Here is a 19,511-nt window from a genome sequence, read left to right as displayed (position 1 = left end):
CCCAAGCTTTTTGGGGAAGCCTCAACCAAAATTTGTATGTTGATTAGTCTTGACAGATTTGATCGAGCTCTCCCATGTTACTTGGAAGTCATTTATGGATGGCAATTTTCAAGTCTTTCTGCGATTTCTCAATAGAAGTCAATAGAAAGGAAGTCAGGACTTTGACTTTGTCATTCAGTCACATTCTCATTCTTAGGCCAGTCCGCTGTAGCTTTGACCTTGTGTTTCAGATCGTTTTCCCACTGAAAAGGAATTGTCCTGGTTTTAGATCTGCAGGTTTTCTACTTAGATTTGCCAGTGCTTTGCTCCATCTACTGTATGTTCCCATCAGTCATGAGAAGTTGCGCAGTCCCAAGCGACACTAATGATGGCGTTGACTGACTCATGTGGGGTGCTCATCAGATGTAACGCTTACATTTTGATAAAAAAGTTGGAATTTTGTCTTTTCTGATCGTAAAACATTTGATCACAAACCCGCCTTGTGGAGTCACTAGGAAATTGTTGACTGTTGGACTTTTTCTCCCATCTCAGCTTGTGACCTCTGTAACACTTTCAAAGTAGCCATTTGCCTCACTCGTTTTCTCCTTGCCCAGCTGCTCAGTTTGGAGGGACTGCCTGATCTTGATAGTGTCAGGATAACTTCCACTTATAACTATGGACTTTGCCATGCTCAGAGAGATATTAAAGGTCTTATAGATGCCTTTATGCCATTCACCTGATCTGCACCTTTATACAACTTTGTCCTGGAGTTGGTTTGTAAGCTCCTTGATCTTCATGGGTGAATCTTGGCTTGAAATTCACTACCTGACTAAGGGACTTTACAGAGATAGGCGCATGTATTGGGAAATCGCTTGAACCACTATTGGTGCACACAGAGGCCACTCAGTTCTGTGGCATGTCCAGGTAACTTTGTGTACCTAAATGTAAATGTGTTTACCACCACATAGGCTATGAATACTTAGGCAATTTTGTCTTTTCCATTATTCTTCCACATTAATTTTCAATTTACTTCTTTATCTTTTATGTTTTTACTTTGGAGTAGGTTGTGTATACAGTATATCAAATATTTCTATCAAAATATCATGACTCTGTAGGCTTTACAGCAACAAAATGTGAAAACGGCAAGGGTCTGAATGCTTTGGCAAGGCACTGTATATACAGATGTAGAAGGGTGGTGTAATTAAACTTGTGAAGAATAATCTCAAGTGGCAACAGTCGTTTGACTCGTTTGAGTTTGTTTGTGCTGTGTAAGCTGTTGTTGTTTTTGAACAGTAAGGAATTGCTGTATTTCGCTGCGGAATTGATCACAAATGCAATCTCTGAAGAGCTGCGTCATTGGTTTTCAGCCAGTAAAAATGTGATGCCTCAGCCTATGGGCCAGGACTGCATTGCATTCCTGCTTTTTGCAGTCTCTGCACCACTGCTGAGAAATACCTGCCTTCCTTGGGTTCAGCTAACTGTGCAGCTGGTGTCATTTTAAAACAAGGTTAAACTGCACTTTTAAACAGGGATCACTTAGAGTGGATGTGTATTATTATTTTTATGTGCAACAGGACACTAATTAATAATTAGTAACTCATTGTGTGTAGAACCACACAAAATTAATTTGAGCGCTACGTCTGGATTTTAGTTATCAAACCTGCCATCATCTGATTGCCCACTCTGAGTAGTTGTAGAAGCCGTATTGTGATTTTAATGTATTAGGCCAAGTGTTTTAGCTTGAATGTGTGTGCATGTCGAAGTAACCCTGCACTCCGTTTCCCGACCAACTGCGTAACTCCATGCATTTTTAAAAAAAGAACAAGTTCTTCTTTCACTAGGGAGCAAATAAGCCTTTGGTGATGGTTCTGTTTCAGGGTCGACGAAGACCAGATGGTGGATATCTCAGGCTTGTAGTTTTGATCACGTTTTCCTACAGCTAGATGTCAGCTGTACTGATTTTTGGTGCACTGTTACAAGGTGAAGTGTGAGAGTTGACAGCTTGAAGGCTGATTTGCCTCCTTACCTCCTTCTACCCGTGCTGAAGGTCTGGGAGGCCTTCAGAAGTCAAGGCCCAAATTGTCAGTAAGACAAAACATCTTCAGCAGCTCCTTAATTTCCTTAAGCTCTACCAACTGGCATGTTTTGGAGGAGGAGGGTCCTGAGGCGAGTGTGTGGGTCTCCGGTCCCCCCCCCCTCATGAGCGTGTCTGTCCCGCAGGGTGCTGGGCTCACCTGGGGGACCAGCAGGAGTGCCACGACGATCGCTGCGTGGTGACCACCACCCCGTCACAGATCCAGAACGGCACCTATCGCTTCTGCTGCTGCAGCACCAACATGTGCAACGTGAACTTCACCGAGGACTTCCCGCCCCCGAGCCCCACCAGCGCACAGCCCATCAGTAAGTGACCGCGTCGGTCGTGTGAGACGGGCGGGGGGGGGGGGGGGGGGCAGACCAGACCATCAGATCCTGGTTGTTCTTTTGTTTCCAGACCTCCTGTGCTGGCAGTGTTCTTATCTGGGGCTAGTTGTTAGTCTTAGGTCAAAGCAAGATCTGTAGGTTGTAAACAGTGGTTAATTACAGATTAACCCATCTCTTTAATAATAACATCACTTTATTAAACCTTTACAATTTCTTGCATTAGAAATGATCTTTTCGCATATTCCAGCTTGCTCTCCATGAGAAACCCAGACAGGGAGAGAGCCTGGGGTCAGAGCGCAGGGTCTGCCATTGTACAGCGCCCCTGGAGCTGTTGGGGTTAAGGGCCTTGCTCAGGAGCCCAGCAGAGTAGGATTCCTCTGCTGGCTGCGGGATTTGAACCAGCAACCTTCCAGCCACAGAGCCACCGCTCTGCCCCATTAACTACTCTTTGCTTTTTTTAAAGCTATTGTCCAGTTATTTTGAAATCTGCTTTCACTGCATGTGTCCTGCATGTACTGCAATGCTAGTGTAGGCATATAGTGTTTGAAATGCAGTTAATGTGGAGTTTTTCCACTGATCAGGTTGTAGAAATCTTTTTCTCTGTCCTGTGCTTCAATGTGGTGATCTTCTCTTTTTCATTGCACCATTTAAAATCTTATTGTTTCATTATAACAGAACTAGAATTGCTGAAATTATCACTTGAGCGAGGAGGTCAGGTATCCTGGTGCAGTGGGGAAGTTAAGAGTGAATGCCCAGTTTGTCCCATTAAACATTTAGAAAGAAGTCTGAGGCTGAAGTGAGCAAGAAGTCTAGACTATACAGTTAATGAGGTCCAGGGTTCAAGTCTAAGACTGGGGAAAACCTACTCTGCTATCTCTGGAAAGTGGGCAGACATCTAGAGAAATCCTACATGAACATGCAAACTCCACACAGAAGGATCTAACCAAGAATCAAGAGTTGTGATGCAGTACTGCTTACTGCAGTGCAGCTGTGCCCCCAAACAAGAGATTAACCCCCCCCCTACCCAGTCTGCTTAATAAGATCATTTGAATGCATTTTACTTACAGGTTTGGTACTGAAATGCACCATGCAGTCTCTGCGTAATGCAAATAGTACTAATGCTGCAGTGGTCTATAAGTCTTCATGTAAGCTGAGGAGAAGAAGCTAGCTAAAAGCAGAAAAAGGCTTCCAGCCCTCTCCCCAGAAATAAATCTTGACAGAAAGCGGAGGCGTGCAGCAGCTACAGTATAAAAATCCGGTAATGATCAAAAGAAATGCAAGGATTGCAGGGATTTCACACGTTCTCCAAGGCAGCATCTACACCCAGATCACATTCCCATCGATTGCCTGGGGGTCTTTGGTCTTTTGTCTTCAATTGAAATCAACTTGATTTTTCTTTTATCGGAGTCATCACCTTCTAATTCACTTGGCTCACTTCCTGCAATCCTGCAGTCCGGAAGTCAGGCCCGCAGCAGTCCGGAATAGATGTAGCTTGTCTGGTGTCTTCTCCTCCTCTCCCGGTCAGGCCATACCTAGCTATTATGCCAAGAGAGACTGATGGAACCTGTGATGATTATTCAGTATGCCAATCCTCATATGCTGCTTGTACCGGGGATTGGTGGGAAGCTTGGACAAATTCGCCTGTGTTTGCTTTTGAAGTTTCTTCAAATATCTCTGGAACAGCTTAGGCGAGATAGCAGTTCACAGAGTGTGAATTATCATGTACTTATTATCATGAGTGTCCGGTATGCAGGCATGAAATATTTCTGATTTTTGGCACTGCAGCTACAGAGTTCTGCTCATAAATGCTTTAGGAACGTCCTGGCTTGGATAAGTTTTACTATCAAGTCCTTTAATCATAGCAGAATGAAAAGCACCTAATTTGGACGCCGTGAGTGAATGAGTTGAAACTTGACTGCAATAAAATTGTGGTAATGGTAGGGCAATTCATATAACTGATGGAGTTTAAATTATGAGCTTGTTAGATTGCTTAGATAGTGGCTAAGTATGCTCAGCAAGACATGTATTTGTGACGGTAATTACGCCGATTTCACTGGCTGCGTTTTAACTTGACATCTCATTCTCCGTTGAAATACTGTCTCTCACTGTATCTAATTTAAAACAACAATTTAGTTGTGTGGTAGCCTGATCTTGTCAGATCTCGAAATCTAAGCAAGGCTGGGGGCTGGTCAGCAGTGAGATAAGAGAAGATCATTTTATTGGCCATATACAATTTCTTGTATCAGGAATTTGTCTTTTCGCGTACACCGGCTTGCTCTCCATGAGACACACAGACAGGGAGAGAAGCTTGGGGTCAGAGCACAGGGTCAGCCATTTATACGGCGCCCCTGGAGCAGTTGGGGTTAAGGGCCTTGCTCAGGGGCCCAGCGCAGTAGGATTCCTCTGCCAGCCACGGGATACGAACCAGCAACCTTCCAGCCACAGGCACAGATCCTTAGCCACAGAGCCACCACTCCGCCCAATGGCAGATCTCCAGGGAAACCCAGGCTGCTGCTTTAAGAGATGTTGGAGAAACAGTAGGTGCAGCTATTCCCTCTTGACATGAATGCCCAGTATGGTGAGAAGTTGCGCCCTGCTGCAGAAGGATGAGATGTTAAACTGGGTTTCTGACTGCAGGGTCACTAAAGACTGTGGGATTTGAAAGAGTAACCCCTAGTGGCTGAATGCCACTCTTGTATTGAACAATCTGGTCTTCGTAAAGTCTGATCTTCTGTATTGTGGAATGGTTGGTGTAAACTGACTGTCACGCTTCACCTAGATAGATATTGCAATTCTGTGATAGAGGAGAATATATACAGTATATGTGAAGGGCTTTCTGCTCCTTTGGGATGAAAAGTGCTGTATAAAGGCAAGTCTTATTTTTTTAATCTTCCAGTTTTCTGGTGGAAGACTTTTTGATTTTATCAGCTGTTAGCTAAAAAGAACAATCGTTTCCGTCCGTTCGAAACAGAGAGATTGGTCTAGAACAGTAAGAGTTCTGCTGCCTGTCGTAGTCTGCTGTGTTATCTCCTCGTTCTGGTTATTTCACAGTTAGGAAACCGCTCCTTTGATTATACAAGATTTTGGTTTTATTGAAAGGATTAAAATTAAATGGAGTAAAGTAGTTTTTGCTGCAGACAACAATGATATAAAGCACCAATTACAGACTCTGGAACAAGTATGAATACATTTATTTTTAATACATTTGTTCTCCCTGTGACTTTCCCCACAGGGAGAAATGGTTGTGGCATTGGTGAGCCAGTCAGACGGTTCTGTACTAAATCTGTCGGTAGTGACCGCAGGAGGTGTTTGTGATCTTCAGCTGTTTGGGGATTGTAACAGTACAGAAACGTTACAGAAGCCTGAGGGTGTACGGCTTCCGTCTGAGAAAAATAGAGACACAAAGGCAATTAAATTAAAATGGTATCAGAAGAGAGATGAAGACGTGTAGGGAAGGTTTTCCTTGAGTAATCACCAGTTCTCTGGTATGAAGGTAGAAGTAACCTCTAGGCACTCCTGGGTAACAGAACAAAACATTTTTCTGTTCTTTAAGTGTTTTCTCAGAGGTGGGTTTTGAGCAGCAACGTTTGACTGAAACTTGATACTTGATATTCAGATGACACGACTGTCTATGATGACTTAAAATCAGTGAACTGAAAAATGCAAAGTACGTGGGTAGATGTTGAGTGGGATAAAACAATTTGGTTAATCTACAAAAGTTCCCGTAATACAAGGACCGAAACAAGGAAGAAGCTGAAATAAAATTATAAACAGACAAGTATAAAATATTTGAAAAAGGTTTGAGTGGGTAGCTGTGCTGGCGTCCATAGACTGCATAAGAACAAGTAATGGTTAATTCCATGCTGAAAGGAAAAGAAAACAGAGACAACATTTCAGCTGTGGAGCCTTTTTCAGGTGTGAGGGAGAGAGGGAAACCGGCAGAGAAATAAAGCCATGTTTAATTTGACTTTATCCAAAAGCCAAAGGAAATTTGGTCTTTATCTGTGAGTTTCCCTCACACCTGAAGAAGGCTCCACAGCTGAAACAGTGCATCTTTTTTTTTCTTCCTTTCAGCAGGGAATAAACCTTTACTCGTTCCTTTACAAGTATAAATCATACAATCCGCAGGCAGAATCTGTACAGCTGGATCTTTAGGAGGTTTGGGAAGGTGGAAGACGATACAGGCCTGATGTGTGTGGGTATCTGGGTCCACCACAGGTTTGCCGAGGAGGAGTGACTAAGCTGTGAGCAGGAATGACAGTGGAAGGAAAGACATGATGTATGAAGATAGGAGGGGGCAGAGTAATAAGGAGCTCGTAATGAACCAGAAATCCAATTACGTTAGCAGCTTTCCCTTTTTGGTAAAGTGGAAATTATCCAAAATCGATTGTTCCTGGAGCGAAATGCGCATCGCTTCCCCAGTGAATTGTTTCTCCCTCATTCCAGCAGTCCCAGGTGGAAGTATCAGATCGTTTTGTCCAGTTCCGCTTCAAAGGCTAGAGATCCTGCCTTGTGCTGAGCAGTCAGGGCTGGTGGGGCCAGTCTCCTACTTCCCTATGGTTTACAGACCAAGGAAACTCAGTCTCGCAGAAAGGAGACACAATAGAAACAAAACTTCGCACTCAGCCCTAGAGAAAGTGGCTTGTCTGTGACCCAGTGCAGCAGAAGTATGTACTAAGTGTAACTTAAACATTTTGGTGCACTGTGTACAAAACCACATGGTATAATGCAGTAATTCGCCTCCATCAGCCTTCGATTGCAGGGTGACTGGGTTCAGTCCCCTGGTAGTGTTTAGTGGGCCAGACTGTGAAGCAGGGGCACGCCAGCTGTCTGTCTGGGTGTTTAACAGGGGGAGGTGGGGCCATTGTAGAAACTTCCTGCAGTTCTCTGAGAGCAAGGAAAAGTACAAACAGAAAGAGAGTGGACCTGGATTTCCCATAAAACGTAAAGATATTTGCCGATATGTATTGAGTTGAGCTTGAACAAGATGGAGATTGCAAAGTGTATTTTGTTGATGATGATTTGAACATTTTTATTTTAAGTAAGGGTCTATAATCATGCATAATCGAATGCATTTATTCTTGTGGATTCGATTCATGAACGCGCACAAAAACTATTCAACTTGGATTTTTTAAAGTGTTCGTGATTACTTCAGAGGGAGCAATGGAGTTGTTTAACCGAAGATGACTAATCTTTTAGATGCAATGGGTTCTGGGTAATGTAGTGTTTGTTCGTTTTTCCTTCAACATTGCTTGTACGCTGAAGTTTTTGGCTAATAAAATGAGTGTGCTTGAGAATTTATGCAAAGGAAACAAAATGTGACACCAGTTTTTTAGTGCCTGTGTTCTGTTCACAGTATCCTTGATGTCTACAGGGGGCGGTTTTCATGATAACTGAGGTGTATTTATTAGAAAGAATTATTCATTGTACATTTCAGTTGCTATTTTTTGGTCTGTCCTTAAAATACTTTTCCAAAGCCCTGTCAAAACCCGAAACTTTTAGATGAGTTAACTTTTTTTCAAGAGACTGTGGAAGGATTGTGTTTTTAGAAGACGAATCCCTTATCCTCTGTCTTAGATTCAAGAAGACTGGTGCCACAATGCAAATGACAATTGCATTCACAAAGCAAACGTTTCTAAAACTCTTACTTAGTGCTTTCTTTAACCTGAAGACAAGCGTCTTGTCTTTATTTCTCACCCTACTCGAATGAATATTTGGAGTAATACCTCGAAATGTCGTTTTTGAAAAAACCTTTAGCTTTTTAAGCCTGCGGGCGTTTGGGTCAATCATGGTGGCTAAGCAGGATGACCGTTGTTTCGTTTTGAAGCCTTTCTCTTGATCCACCCTTTGGATACGCAGCCGCAGTGCTGGTTTGCCAGGTGCGGTGACCGTCCAGACGTGTGCCGGGGTTACTGCTCAACCTGCCAGCCCTCGGCGGGCGCTTCGCAGTCTGGCTGTCAGCCAGGGATGTGCGCTCCAGATAAAATCAGTTTCCGGGGCCTGCACGGCGTGTGCTCGGAGGGGTGTGTCTTGGCTGGCAGGAGCAAGGTCACAGGGGCTGTGCTCCTGGAGGCTGGCGAGGGGGAGGGACCCTGGGGTTGCTATGGCGCCGAGGTGTCATGTAGACCAATGGTATTTGTGATTGCTGGTTACAGGGCCCCCCACTACCACTGGCAGCCCTACTGATGGTCATCCGTGCCCATGGGGGGGTGCAATCCAACAACGAAAAATTGATTTTGAATAAGCATTAATTTGCCAGACACTGACAAAAAATCATTCTGACCTATACACAGGCTGTGATGAATGAATGTCTACTAAATCAATATACAGTACAGTAAATTGCTGTCTATATAGTGCTAAAGGTGCATAAATAGCCCCCGAAGAAGAAGCAATTCTTTTCTTTTCAGCCGACCCAGCTAGAAGCTGCCTGTACAGTCTGCACTGTCATTGGTTTTACAGGTTTTAGTCTCGACTTTTTTACTGTTTACTTTACTCAAAGTCCTCCCTCCAGCACTACACACCCTGCTCAGATCAAATTGCTATGCCATCTACGTGCTGGTGTATCTGGCTTTGAAGATGAAACAGTAAAGAAAAGCACATGGCTATTGACCTTTTTTTATTTCAAAAGAAATATAAAGGAAAGAAAAAAATGACAGATGCAATTAAGTACTTGACATTCGAATGCTCACAAACAGAGCAGTCCGGTTCCACTAGGTTGATGATGATAGATTTTGGAATTGGAATGGGTGGGTCAAAAACCGCTTGTGAATCAGTCTTATAAGTATTAAAAGTAAGCTTACATCACAACTATATTTGCATCTGCGCTTGGTTGTGAGCAACACCCCACAGACCCAAAGCCATAAATGTCTTTTTTTTTTTGTAGACCGTAAATAACATTTATGTGTATCGCTTAACATTCAGGAAATGTTGCAAGGATTGCTCATTATTCAGGCAGGTCTCTTAAAATAGGACGGTAACTGTTAAATCTGTGATTTATAGCGGAGGAGAAAATGTGAAATAATTTGAAATGACATGCTAGGAAACTAAAATCCTTCTATTTCTCAGAAAAAGACCAGCCAGGCAAGACACCAGCTTCTTATTTCTACAGGCATGTGGAATGGGGCCTTGGGTTTTTAAGGGAAGCATGTTTTTTTGTTGTCCCTGGAGACTCTCAGATGTTCTTAGTGAAGTCTACTTCTTTTTAAATTAGCAGTCTTGCACTGGGAGAAACCTTTTTCTGTATAGCATGTAAGAAATGCATCCAATCAGAAGAATGTTGTTTCCAATATTAAATGGAAAAAGTCACACAGAGCAGGCAGATCCTGTGTGCAATGCTTTCCTTTAGCCTAGATCTTTAGAATGGTCGGACTAAACCTTGTGGATGGCTGTGAAGCATTACATAGGTACATACATAACCCCTTGTTTGATTCCAAGACTGCATCATGCTCTATGGCTTTTTCTTCCTTAAACAGTCCATTGAAATGTTTTCTTTTTTAAATACAGTCCTTCGTTGTAAAAACAGTTTTTTGATCACCTTTAATTGTTATAAAGAAAAGCGTATTTGCAATTGTGAAATCAACATCTTTTTAACCAGCTGCCTGATGTCAGGACTTTTCATGTTGCTACATTAAAAAAAAATCTGAAAAGAAACGTCTTTTAGGTATAATTGGAATCAGTCTCCTGGGATGATTTCAGGACATGGAGGCTCTCCACAGACGGCACTAATTAATTTTACTTGAAAGGAGAAACCGAGTAGAGATTTCTGCCTTCGGCTGGCTTTTATACAAATCCAGCTTTTTCCTGTCCTGTTATATACTACTACAGTTCTCTGCGACTTAAAGAAATTAAACACACCTTAGATTGGAAGGAACCAAAATTTCATGGAGCTGTACTGGTTTTAAGATTTCATTCAGGTATATGTTATTAACACAGTTTTTTGTTTGCATTTCTTGGATTGATTTGCAAACATTTTTGCACTTTGGGTAATGAAATGTCATGCATGCCAAAGCATAGCATGCATGTCAAAACATTTGTGTTCCCTGCCTTTTAAACCTAATTGGTTATTAGTGCTTCCAATTTGGGGATTCTCATAGTATTATCATAAGAGCAGCTTTTAGTAGTCTCATCCTTGCTCATTTTCTTATTTTAAAGGGCGCCCTGCACAACCACTCCACCCTTAAGCTGGATAATTATTTGCAGTGTGTGATGTGCAGGCTGTGCCTCAATCCTGGCAGTGTGGCTGGAGGAGGTTTCTTTGCTGAAAGCTTTGTGTTAATGCTGACTTCAGAGAAGTCTCTCTCTGGCCTCTATTCCGGCTTGCACTTGCACCCCTGTTTTGAAGAGCAGATTAAATGAACCGGAGTTGGCAAATCAGTAACAAGCACACAAGTCTTTTCTTCAGACACTGCTGCTTTAATCTGCTTTTAATTACGGGCTTCTCCTGTAGTTTTATTTGCGTTCCAGTTGGCTTTGCAGGCTAGGCCTGTGGCACAGTGTCGACTCCTTCTGGGCAAAAGACTGCAGCTCCTCACACAAGCCTCCTGTCTTGAATATTTTGACTAGTTTTGAGTAATAAGGACATTTTGATATAATTCTGTAATTGAAACCTTGTTGATAACAGCATTATTATTTATTTGATTACACAAACAGTTGTGAAACAGACAGTGACTGTTACAAAGCTGTTTTCTTTGTTCTTTTGACATTTTTTTGCTTGTGGGTTTCCAATCCAATCACCAATCCAAAGCCATCTCCCATCTAAGATGTTGTTTGTTTGAATGTAGCTCGTCATGATCTCTTACAGGAAATGTAACAACAGCAGTGGTCAGGACTGCTTGTGATGGGCAAGGTGCGGTTGTATCAGGCAGGACAGTTCTAGTATCAGAGGCTTTGAGAAATGATTTGAAAAAGGCTTTTCTGCGGTCATAGCTGGAAGTGTAGGATCCTCTCACTGTCGAACACCCAGTCTTTACACACAGCAGAGTTCACACCTGTCTAGGGAGTGGCTCGGTGTACTGTATGTCCTCTGCTTGTGAGCAACTGTGATCAAATCCCATGGAAACATATGTCCCATCTGACGATTTGTGGTTTCCTGGCTGTTGAGTGGGATTTGTTTGGCAGGCTTTGGCCCACTTGAGGGATAGACGAATGTGTTAATTTGTGTTTTCAGCCGCCTCTTTAGTGTGCTTTTTGTGTATTATTCCCTTTTAAGGACCGAAATAGCGCTTACGACCCCCAGCATGCCTCAGTAGATTGTGCCTGTAGGAAAGGAAATCATATCTCATCCTATCCTTGATTTAGCTTCAATTACAGACTGTGAACTCTACCACAGGGTAATGCGTTCCTGCTGAAACACGTTTAATGGGTTGCAAGCATAAAAAAGCAATACCTTGAATGTGAATAGCAGAAATTTGAAGAGACATAAAATCCAAATAACCCTGTATAATGTATGTTCAGCACAGTAGCTGTCCCCACTTTACACTGATTGAAACACTGATTTCTCAGTCACCTGCATTAAACAAAGAAATGTGGGGTGCAGTGAGTTCATATAATACTGTGTTTTGCAGGAGTACTGTTCACAGGAAGCATTTTAACCACATAACATGCCCAAGTGCTGTTGGTGTGTGGAAGTATTTTTGCTGTCCTGGAACGACTTGTGAAAAGCTGCCCAGGTTTGCCAACTACAGTCAACTGTAGAGCTGCTTTCCTAAGACAAAATATTAGTGTACTGAAACCTCATTTTCAGCATCCAGGAGTGGGCATATCCATAAAAAGTGGGGCTTATGTTTGTCCAAGCAATTAAGCTGACTATTTCAGAAAGCTAACATTTTCCTTTTTAACTCCTCGAAAGTATTTTGTTTCGAGGCCTAATGGGGCACATTGCCACTTAAGGTCTCAGTCTGAGATATGATATTGAATTGATTTACTGAATTAAAGTGATTTTATTCCGAGACTTTTGATTAAAAAAGTGCACAATTCTTGATTCAACATGATTTAATATACGTTAACTGCAAGACAGATTTCTCTAGAACATGACACAAATTTGGTGCACGTCACTGACAATTTAATTTGTAAGCATAGTCCAGTTTCGTCCTCTGAAGTTTCTTTTCACCTCCAATAAACCCTTTTCAGTTTTGACCTTTGTACTGCCATTGAATAATGCCATTTTCTAGAAGCACACAATAAATCTGAACTATCAGCCTATTTAAACCATGCACACCTGACCCTGTAATGATGCCATCTTATTTTTGCAATGCTTCAAGACTAGCCAGAACCGGGGAATTCTTATAACACACTCTGGAAAGATAAAACTCACTTCTAACATTACAGCTACAGTACAAAGTACAAAATTGGGAGAAAGTACTTTGGTGTTTGTGGTGTTTCTAACTATATTTCTGCCTTTCTTCATAAGATTCTTCAACCTACCCATCTGCAAATGTCACTGATTATTTTTAGTTTATTTTTTTGGATTGCAATGCAATTCTTAACATGAAATGGAAATACTTCACAAGTAACTTTTCATCTTTGGGCTGTAACCACAATTTTATTGAGTAATGCATATTTCAAAGTAAGTCTTACCAGATAAAAGGATTTCGGTCCCATTTTACATTTTGCAATCAAGTATCAATCAACCCATGCTGTATGGAAAGCTTCTTTAATGCTTTTGAGATTGCAGTATGATCATATGCAAGCCTCCAAATACTAAGCTTGTGTAGCTTGACAGAAGCACGCAATGACAAAAGCCACATATTCATTTGTAAGAAAAAGATCAAGATAATCATTAATCATAGCTTAAGGAACAGACAGCATACAGCATTTCCTTATTTTTAATCAGTTTTTAATTGCTGGAGGCATCTTAGTGTGGTGGGCAAGACTCTGGTCTCATGATTAGTGAGCTGTGGGGTCAAAGCCCATTTGTGGACCTGTTGTTGTACCCTTAAGCGAGGTGCTTTACCCCAGGTGCTTCAGTCTAACCAGCACTGGGTGGGAGGAAGTCATGTGATCTGTTGTCACTTAACGCCATGGAGACCAGGACTCTGGCCCAATGAGCCACTGTGACTCAGATATGGAAAAGGCCGAGACAACATTCTTGATCAACAAGCTTTAATTATTAGTGAAAATGTGCAGAAATACAGCAGCTTTTTATTTCTCCAAAATCATTAGACTATCGTTGGAAGGTTACCTTCATGTTTGTTCTGTGCATTTTTGTGGAGGTGCCAAAGAGACTGCCATTCATTTATCTTCAGGCATATTTCCGGTGTTACTTCTTTAAAAGTGATGTAAGATGATCAAAAATAGCCTCTCATTAGTAACTTGTCTTTCTGTGCTGACCTCCTTTTTTGTCAAAAATCTATTGTAAAATTGAGGCAGCTATTATGGCAGCTATTTTGTGAATTACAGTTTTTGTACGACCAACAGTTAAATAGTACTTTTCTACTATTTAAAATAAATTACAGGTACGGTTTCATAAGTGGGGATTAAGCAGAATATATTTTAATGTAAACTAAAATCTGGAAGTGTTCTGAAAATGTACAGAATACAAATTTCTGCAGCAGTATTTTTCATGTGGCCAAAAAGAAAGTTTTTTTTTTACTTATTCCTCCAAAGGTCTTTTGAAAGTGTTTTTTGATAGCGTCAGCCAGGGTGTTTCAGTAGGTCTGCAGTGCCTATAATATTGTTTTCAAGGTTACGGCATAATGCCTGTTTTTACAGAAAATCCCTTTTGATATTCCTGTAGTGAAGAATTGGTCATGACAGTAAGGATTTCATTAGCAGTTCGTTAGTATTAAAACCCAGTATATATCCTCAGCAGGCTTGTTTTGTGCACCTTAGTGAACATTTAGGGCATTGGTTTTCCATCATTTGAGATACGGACATGTTCACAATTTAGCAATCTCTCTTTGTGTCAGAGAAATTAAATGTGACAAGAATAGAAAGCTGTAGAAAAAAAATGAGTTTGTATCACATTGAAGCACTCTGATGTGAAAAGACTCCAGGTGAGAGGCAAGCTGAGAGATTATCGTAAGTGGGCTTTCAGTGCAGTCATTTCCAAAAAAACATTTCCTGGTAAGAAGTGTCATCCAGTGGCTGACAAGACAAAGCTTTATAATAAAGATCAGTAATGCAGGTACTACACAATGCTGTTGTGTGTTGTAGAACACTTAGATTTCTCCTTTTGTTGTACATCACTGGACTTCCACTGCTGTTATGTTCCTCCCAAAAATTAAATTTGTGAAGTGGTTGGCACATTGCTTTAGAAAATTATCCTGTACTCATTCCCCAGCCTGTGAAAAAGTTCCATGCCTCAAATATTAAGGAACCTGAATTTTATGTAAATCATAAATTTTATATATATATATTTAGCTGGGGCATATTTTTCTTGGTACTGCCTGCTCCTTATAGGCTGATTTAATCATGTTATCAATGAAACAATTATGGAATATGAGCCAAAATACCCTACAGTGCAATACATTGGAAGTTCTGTGTTCTGACACAACTTGATTAATGTACTTTTTATGCAGCCCCAGAATGTGAATGAGTAATAGCTGGCATTTGAAGGTACTGTAGACATGTTTTTGTGTAGACCGCTTGATACAGAGCCAAGTGATTATTAAGAACTTCCTGATTAAAATCCCTTATGAGAGCACATTTGATTCTGTAGTAAGCTGTGCACTGCCGTGCCAGTTGGTTCTGTAGTTATAAAGGCTTGTTGAAAGTTACCTGGGAGGTGCACAGTTCTGTTCTGTTTCTGAAAAGATACATGACTGGTTTCGTCTCAGTCTAAAGAATTGTATAAGACAAGTTACTTAGAACCATTTCAGTCACCAAGCAGGTGATCTCGGCAAGTTCAGTATGGGGATTCCTATATTTCGAACAGCAGCTACAAGACATTACTGCAATTCCATGTCAGGTGACTGGCATAGAAAGCATGATTGAAATTATGTATTAGAATAAAAAAAATACCTGATCAATTTAAGCTCTTATTAGCAATGAGCATTTCCATTTTTACTTCACAGTGTACTGCAAGGGTTTGAAATTTGACGATTGACTACTACTTTTCACATTTCTCTCAATTTTATTGTCTTTTGGTGTTTCATGTTTGAGACATTTAAAATGGACAGTCTTATTAAGACGTTTAGTGCAAAATAAGGAAATCCTGAAACACTATCAAAATAACTGTTGTTTCAGCTAGTACAACTTTCAGTCCAAGAAACTTTGAGTACATCAAATTGAATTGATGATGTGGTCTGAAGCAGCCTTTTGTAAGTCCCAAATGCATTCATTGTCTAACAGTGGCATTAAACAGTGTCGGGACATACCACCGTTTATCCCAAACCCTAGATGTAATAGTTATGTCTGTTAATGTGAATGATGTATTGTGTTATCATATGCAAGCTGTCATTTTGGCTTTTTTGATCAAGCCTGATGAGGAAAATAGGTAACAGAAGCAATTTTTGACAGCTCTATAATTTCATCCCCAATTTTGAGACCAGGGTGAAATTTGAACTTTCAAGAGCACATTATGAAAGGCTGTTCAAGTTCTTTATCAAACTGCCTTGAAGGGTTGACAATTGCTGCTAGCTTCCTACACACCTAGCTATTCCCTGCCTAGACATTCCAGCTTTATTTGAAGTTGACATCCCTTCCCTGTAACAATGATGTTTTAATGGATGTCCTTGTTGTGTAACGGTAATGCATTTTTTGGTTACGGCGGGCAGCTCATGAAAAGTACTGGAACAATATGGCATTGTATGTGGAATTTAGAGCAGTTTTTTTTTCAACGGGCTGAGCTGGTAAGCCCAGGTGTGAGAGAACACGTAGCTCATGAAAGCAGATGACAAGTGAAGATCCCTCACGGGACACTGAATCACGGATCTACATGTAAGGTGAGGGGTGAAGTTGGGTTTGACCAGGTCACTTGAACATAAATAATCAATTTTAAAATAGTGGATTTGAATATGTCGGATCTTTCTCATAAGGGAAGCAGATGACTAGAGCACCACTAATGTAATTCTTTGGTTAGATCATCAAACCTGATAGATGTTTGTAAGACACATCATAGGACAAGCAGTAGGAATCAATATGTCGGATCTTTCTCATAAGGGAAGCAGATGACTAGAGCACCACTAATGTAATTCTTTGGTTAGATCATCAAACCTGATAGATGTTTGTAAGACACATCATAGGACAAGCAGTAGGAATCAAATTCTGACGGACATCTAACATCAAGAAAATAACATTATACAAAGCACTATTAAATGTGTTTATAAAAGCAGGTCTATCATAAGGTACTTCGTTAAGCTTTAATTTTAAGAATTTAATTATTTTGAGTTAATTATTGTGTGAAGATGTTGTTTGGTACCTCCATGGTGGAATGATGCTTTTATTATGATACCCTTTTTTCCATTTTAAATTCCATTTCAAATTTTGCAGTAGAATCTTAGAACTTTGCTAATGTGAAGCATCTTCCACACACCTGAAGGAGGATCCACAGCTGAAACGTTGTTTTCTTCCTCCTCTTCACTTGCTGGTGATTGCCTCTTGTTCAAAGGGTCAATGAAAGTTCTTTTTTTCTTTTGTATTATAATTAATAATAATAATTGCTTATACTTATATAGCACTTTTCTGGACACTCCACTCAAAGCGCTTTACAGGTAAAGGGGACTCCCCTCCACCACCACCAATGTGCAGCCCCCACCTGGATGATGCAACGGCAGCCATAGTGCGCCAGAACGCTCACCACACACCAGCTATCAGTGGGGAGGAGAGCAGAGTGATGAAGCCAGTTCAGAGATGGGGATTATTAGGAGGCCATGATTGGTGAGGGCCAATGAGAAATTTGGCCAGGACACCGGGGTTACACCCCTATTCTTTTCGAGAAACACCCTGGGATTTTTAATGACCACAGAGAGTCAGGACCTCGGTTTTACATCTCATCCGAAGGACGACGCCAGTATAGTGTCCCCGTCACTATACTGGTGCATTAGGACCCACATGGATCGCAGGGTGAGCGCCCACTGCTGGCTCCACTAACACCTCTTCCAGCAGCAACCATAGTTTTTCCCAGGAGGTCTCCCATCCAGGTACTGACCAGGCTCACACCTGCTTAGCTTCAGTGGGTTGCCAATTGTGAGTTGCAGGGTGATATGGCTGCTGGCTGTGAGTATTGACACCCATGGCTAAATCAAGTGAAAAAAACAGGATGACATTGTGTCTTTTTTACATGCTGATGTATTATTTCTTAATGCGCACGAATGCTGGTTGTATGTGTATCTGCACCTGTGGCTGGAAGGTTGCCGGTTCGAATCCTGCGGCCGGCAGAGGAATCCTACTCCGTTGGGCCCCTGAGCGAGGCCCTTAACCCCAACTGCTCCGGGGGCGCCGTATAAATGACTGACCCTGCGCTCTGACCCCAAGCTTCTCTCCCTGTCTGTGTGTCTCATGGAGAGCAAGCTGGGATATGTGAAAAGACAAATTCCTAATGCAAGAAATTGTATATGGCCAATAAAGTCATCTTAATATTTTAAAAATTCCAAATATCGTAAGAGCAAAAATGATATAAAATTCTTGTGAATTAGGAATATGTGCTCCTGAGTAAGATTTGATGTTGTAACCTAGAACACCTGATTGTCTATTTGATACAAGGTCACTCTTTTCTTGATTGTTGGAAAAACACTGTACTAATCTGGTGGCACAGATTAGTAGTAGTGCTACAGTAATACAAAACTGAAACTACTGATTTTTTGTTCCAAATGAAATCTCTTGTTATTACATGATCTTGAGTGTAAGCTCTTGAGTTGAAATCTTTTTACTGTAGATGTACAGACTACGTTCCGGTATGTCAACAAGACCAACAGTACAGCAAGTGCTGCTGAGAAGAATCTTTGTGACAAAGTTTGCAGCTACAGTATGTGGGAAAAGTGCAAAGATAAAAGTTAGAAAACATAACAATTTATCACTTTTGTAATACTGTATTTTGTGCTTTATTGGAAAACCAAGAACAAAATGAACAAGTAGATTAAATATACACAGGACACCTAGCTGGAAATACCCCCCCTCACCTCCAAAACAATTAAGCTAATGAAAATGAGAATTTTAGAAAAGATTCAAGGAGATTTCATTACTCCCCTTTCACTGGTTTGTGAAACCTGACTCCACCCTCCACTGGAAGAATGTTGTGTCTGTGATGTGGGAGATCTGTACTGCTCGGTGTCTCGGAGCTGAGAATTTCCAGCTCCCTGCTCTGAAATAGTTCTTTCCACATCACACAAATTGAAAAGGCTCAGCTGCGCCCTTCAGATATTTGCTGCAGGTGATGGAAATGATCCTTCATTGAAAACCAGAATGTCGGGCTGCGAGGCACTTCAGAAACAGTGGTGTGATAGTCTCATTTTTTTACCCTGTCATTCTTTATATCCAGACAGGGAGGCCTAAAGCCGTTTGTTTCTGTCTATTAAGTTACCAAGGTTTGGGTATCCTGGGTAACCTGGTAAAAGGCCACAATGCATCATTTCAGAGCCCCAAGCACTGTGGATACTCAGGCTCTGTCACCACCTAATAAACCAACACCTAATAGAATCTTGCAGCCGGTTGTCAGAACTGCTAGACGATTTGTCATCAAATCTCAAGTACTGCTTAATTTTCTGCAGTGAAAACTCCAGAAAGATTTTTTTGCACTTTAATTATTTGTGGCTGCAGTTGGTGGTTTGCGAAAAAGTCCATAGTTAACACTGATAGCAGGTCTTGCAACAGAATTTTGCTGTAGGCTGATGATAGTTACTGACACTACAGGAAGTTTCACACTGGTATTCATGTTGTACCGTGAATTTTTTTGTGTTTTCTCCTTAAGTGTATCATTTTGGTGTTTTTATAATGCCTGCAGGGACTAGGACTCAATGTTTAAAGATTATTAAACTGTTTGCTCTTAATTCCTCAAGAAAAGAGATGTGAGGAATGGTACTCAGAGATGAAACTTTGCACATGGTTGTAGAGGAAGGTCAGAAACATCTGGTCAGTCAAGTGAAAGGTTCTCTTTTATTGATAGAGGAGTAACTTAGAAAAGGGCCTAAAATTTAATTTCCAACTAAACTAGACATTTAAATTGAGTCTGGAAT

At 41.1% G+C, this 19,511-nt stretch overlaps 1 protein-coding gene across 2 annotated transcripts in view; it reads left to right on the top strand.

Moving 5' to 3' along the window:
- The window catches only part of bmpr2b (bone morphogenetic protein receptor type 2b), a 168,415-nt gene that overhangs the window by 81,987 nt on the left and 66,917 nt on the right, over nucleotides 1-19,511 (top strand). For both annotated transcript variants that reach the window (XM_088931447.1, XM_088931446.1), the window contains exon 3: nucleotides 2,200-2,379. In XM_088931447.1, the coding sequence (XP_088787573.1) occupies nucleotides 2,200-2,379 (180 nt within the window). The remainder of the gene's footprint in view (nucleotides 1-2,199; nucleotides 2,380-19,511) is intronic.

This window comes from Atractosteus spatula, chromosome 13 (genome assembly GCF_055471065.1).
Source record: "Atractosteus spatula isolate fAtrSpa1 chromosome 13, fAtrSpa1.hap1, whole genome shotgun sequence".
In the NCBI taxonomy this organism is placed as follows: Eukaryota; Metazoa; Chordata; class Actinopteri; order Semionotiformes; family Lepisosteidae; genus Atractosteus; species Atractosteus spatula.
This window is presented reverse-complemented; position numbering and strand designations above follow the sequence as displayed.